Source organism: Paramisgurnus dabryanus, chromosome 16, assembly GCF_030506205.2.
Source record: "Paramisgurnus dabryanus chromosome 16, PD_genome_1.1, whole genome shotgun sequence".
NCBI lineage: Eukaryota > Metazoa > Chordata > Actinopteri > Cypriniformes > Cobitidae > Paramisgurnus > Paramisgurnus dabryanus.
This window is the reverse complement of record NC_133352.1, coordinates 22,544,272-22,548,033: the sequence shown is the minus strand read 5'-3', so window position 1 is coordinate 22,548,033 and position 3,762 is coordinate 22,544,272. Positions and strand designations below refer to the sequence as shown.

General features: G+C 33.9%; 1 protein-coding gene across 1 annotated transcript; it reads right to left on the bottom strand.

Annotated features, from left to right (window-relative positions):
• Positions 1 to 1,542, bottom strand: LOC135752031 (leukocyte cell-derived chemotaxin-2-like). The gene is made up of 5 exons (XM_065270357.2): positions 1,411 to 1,542; positions 874 to 909; positions 700 to 796; positions 417 to 568; positions 1 to 295 (listed from the first exon to the last, which is right to left on the bottom strand). The coding sequence occupies exons 1-5, from the start codon at positions 1,448 to 1,450 to the stop codon at positions 126 to 128; spliced, it is 495 nt and encodes a 164-aa protein (XP_065126429.1). The 5' UTR covers positions 1,451 to 1,542; the 3' UTR covers positions 1 to 125.
• Positions 1,543 to 3,762: the final 2,220 nt, after the last annotated feature.

The following is a 3,762-nucleotide window of genomic DNA, read 5'->3' as shown; positions in this document are numbered from 1 at the left end:
CAATTATATATAGTGAATTGTTAGCAAAAGTAATGCTTAATATTTATTTATTTATTCCTTTAATTTAATAAAAAAGGCCTCAGAGAGACCTTGAGTAATTGCAGGTCTTCTTCAGCTCCAGGATATTAGAAGTATTTGGTGGGATCAGATTTGTCACACATCTGCACATGAACATGGGATGTGATTTTAGGGTAAACCTTTTGCATTGGGAGCAGAATTCCAATCTTCTTTCCCTTCTTCAGAGTAGCGCCAGAGTAACGGTCTGGCTTAACGTAGAAGAGCTTGAAGCACAGACCTGGCAAAGAAAACAAGGACTGGTATTAGGATTTTAAAAGCTTTTTACAAAGTGAGCATGAGCAATATTCCTTATACTGTAGTTTCTCAAAGAATTGCTGTTGCATTTCACAAATACATACCTTCTCCTTTCAGGGTTATGCCATCATTGATAGCATTGTTTATTCTGTACGGAACAGCTTTGCCACTCAGCGTCACATCAAATGGTGCAAAAATCGTAGATCCATCTTTACACACAATGTCAAGACCAGCATGTTCTCGTTTGACACCATCTCTGCAAGATACACAAACACATTAACATGCATTTAATGTGCATTGTCAGCAGAGTCTATGTATGAATAGGTTAGAGACAAAATAATTCATATGAAAATGAGATACAAGGGCAGTCAAAAAACAAGTCCACACTTTCCCTTCCGACTGGCCCCAAAGGCTCCACAGCCATAATCATCACATCTTCTTCTTTGGTTACTTGGGTTGCCACTACAGATGGTGCCAAATTTCACTATAACAAATATACATTTACATGAATATATATGTATACACACTACATACATGCATCTTGATTAACATATACAGTACCTTTAGTGGCACCAGCACTTCGGCTGTACTGAAGCACTGAAAAACAGACACATTAATTGTCAATTAAAAAAATATTGCTAGTTTATGATGTCGCACAACTAAATTCATAGTTACAAGATCTTTAAGCGTTATTATAACCAACTTTTGTTTGACTTAGTGAGAATGTGCAAATTAAAGAACACAACTTTTCTTTTAACCAGTAAGCAATAAAATCTTTAAGTTAAAGTTCAAAGAAATTTTAAACGTATTAAAATATATAATAAAATATTGCATGTAATATCAACAAAATACTACAAACAAACATTGTCAACATTTGTTTATGTATAATCTATACACCTTTACATCAATATGCAAAATTTGTTGAGATTTACAGTAAATATGCTGCAAATGGTACCTTATTTGTGTCATATCAAGCAAATGTTGGCATAATTAGGTTCAGTTTGTGGTTTTGACACATGAATATACTACAGGTAAAATAAATAAATACTTCAAATACATTTTGCAACCCTTTTTATTTTGCAATCAAATAATTCTTACCAGCTAAAACCAGAACAGCATAAAGAATGTAGAGTCTCATTGTTATGTGCTTTCAAAAAATGTCTCTGCCTTCGGTGTCTTTCTTCTGTGTGTTTTTGGTCACTGAATTGAGTGTTTTATACTGTATGTTCACCAGGATCTGGTGAAATTCTGGATTCAACACAAAGGCATTTTAAAAACACATGACCAGCCTGCTAGGGTGGGGGGCTGATACAAGCTGCTGACTGGTGTCACCTGGTTTAAGAGCTCAAATATCTTCAGGAAATGATATAAGATCTGGGGTTATTTCACTTGAGAGGCGCCCCGCTTCTAATATAGCAAGTGTGCATATATAAAATTATCTTTAAAGTCCAACCCTTTAATCACTTCCCTTTATACCCATTTAAGTAGCACTTTATTTTACAGTAAGTGTACTTACCTTGTAAATGTTTGGTAAAAATGTTGTACTTACTGTACAGACAAATGTGTGGTACTTACTTTGAAGGATCTGCATGGTAATTTAATTGTATCATTATTGTTCTTACCAGTGGTACAACTTTTGTTAGTTATTATGTAACTCCAAATAAGTACTGCAGATACATAATTATAGTGTAAGTATAAAATAACTAAAAAGAAACACTACTGTAATTACAAATTAATGACAGGTACTTATAGTGTATGTATACTGTAATTAACGAGAAACACTACTGAACTTACAAATTGTATAAACATGGGTAATGTGTAGTACTTACAGGCCAGCGTAAAAAGATACTCAAAAGTAAGTAACACACTTTTTTTCTGTAATTACAACATATTTACCATATACTGTATGTACAAGCCCTGGGCCCGCCCCAGCTTTTAATTAAAAAGTGTTTTTTTAATTTAAATTTTATTTGTGGCAGCAATAAATATATTTTTGTATGCATATCATGTGTAGTGATTTCTTATTTCTCCGAAATGTCTAATTTCTCCGTCATAGCCGTAGACTATTACATCATATTTTTTTAACATGACGCATCGCCGCACCAAAAAAAAAAAAGAAAACACAGTGTGAGAGGTTACTATAGCGGCTACCTACATGAACATTAAGGATGGACAAATATAAACATAAAAGTGGGGCCTTAAAGAGAAAAGAGAAGGTGGAGAAGTTTTTCTTTATTTAGATCTACCCTTTAAAGTAAAAAAGTAAAGTAAAAATATTTGACTACCTTATTAAAAGTGTATGTTGTTAACAGACCTGCGCGCCACAGTTAACAGTGCCAACGGGCAAGGTTGGGGGGGGGCTTTGGCTTTATTGCACACTGATTGCAGATAAACCACTAATTCCATTTAACTGTCAGTATGGTAAAATTCTTGATTCACATTGTCTGTTTCTTACATTGCCGTTTTCTTCTGCTTTCACCATAAACAGGAAAGAGTAGCCCTTACGAAAATTAACCATGGTTTTACTACAGTTAAAAAAAAAACATGGATACTGTAGTACATGTGTTTATTAGCATTAACGTAAATCTGTTTTTTTTATTTTTTTTATAAATAAATAAATAGACCAAAATAGACCAAAAGCATAAATGTAAAATGTAAATGTAAGAATAATATGTGTACCACTTTACCTGTATTTCACTATATGTGTAACACTGAACAGGACTGCTAAAATTATAAATTTATGTTATGGGTGGTAATAAACATACGTTTTTTTTTTTTTTTTTTTTGCTTTCTTGCTGTTATGTATAGGTCTTAATGTATCTCTCTCTCTCTCTCTCTCTCTCTCTCTCTCTCTCTCTCTCTCTCTCTCTCTCTCTCTCTCTCTCTCTCTCTCTCTCTCTCTCTCTCTCTCTCTCTCTCTCTCTCTCTCTCTCTCTCTCTCTCTCTCTCTCTCTCTCTCTCTCTCTCTCTCTCGGTTCTGTATCTGAAACTAAACAACAGCATCTGAAACTGGACAACTTATTTTCACATCCCCTCAAACAACATTACATCTATTCTGCAACTACACAGTACAATCACTGCTGACATTTCTTTAAACCTCAGTGCAGTATGTGAATTGTAACTTTTGCAGTTCTTTGTTTTTAAAGAACTATTACAGTTTTTCTCAAATGATAAAACACATTTCACAAACGTTTCCTTCATGTTCCCCAATGTCTAAACACAACACCCTTTTCTAAAGCTACATAAACACAACCACTTCTCACTTCAAAACTTAAACCTTCACACCAAAAGAGAGGCTCGATGCTTTCAAAAATGTAAACACTATACACATCATTACACACTACAGCAAAACAATTGAAAACACAAATGCTCAATTTGTGAGAAGGTTCTTTGTTTCATAACTGCCAATGCATATTTTTAGAAACTTTACAGTATTGGATGTTCTTAGAT

Excerpts from the sequence above, each read along its gene's own strand:
- LOC135752031 (XM_065270357.2), bottom strand. The coding sequence starts at position 1,450 with ATGAGACTCTACATTCTTTATGCTGTTCTGGTTTTAGCTG. Across the intron at positions 910-1,410 it reads TGCTGTTCTGGTTTTAGCTG|TGCTTCAGTACAGCCGAAGT; the intron begins GTAAGAATTATT and ends TCTGTTTTTCAG. Across the intron at positions 797-873 it reads AAGTGCTGGTGCCACTAAAG|TGAAATTTGGCACCATCTGT; the intron begins GTACTGTATATG and ends TATTTGTTATAG.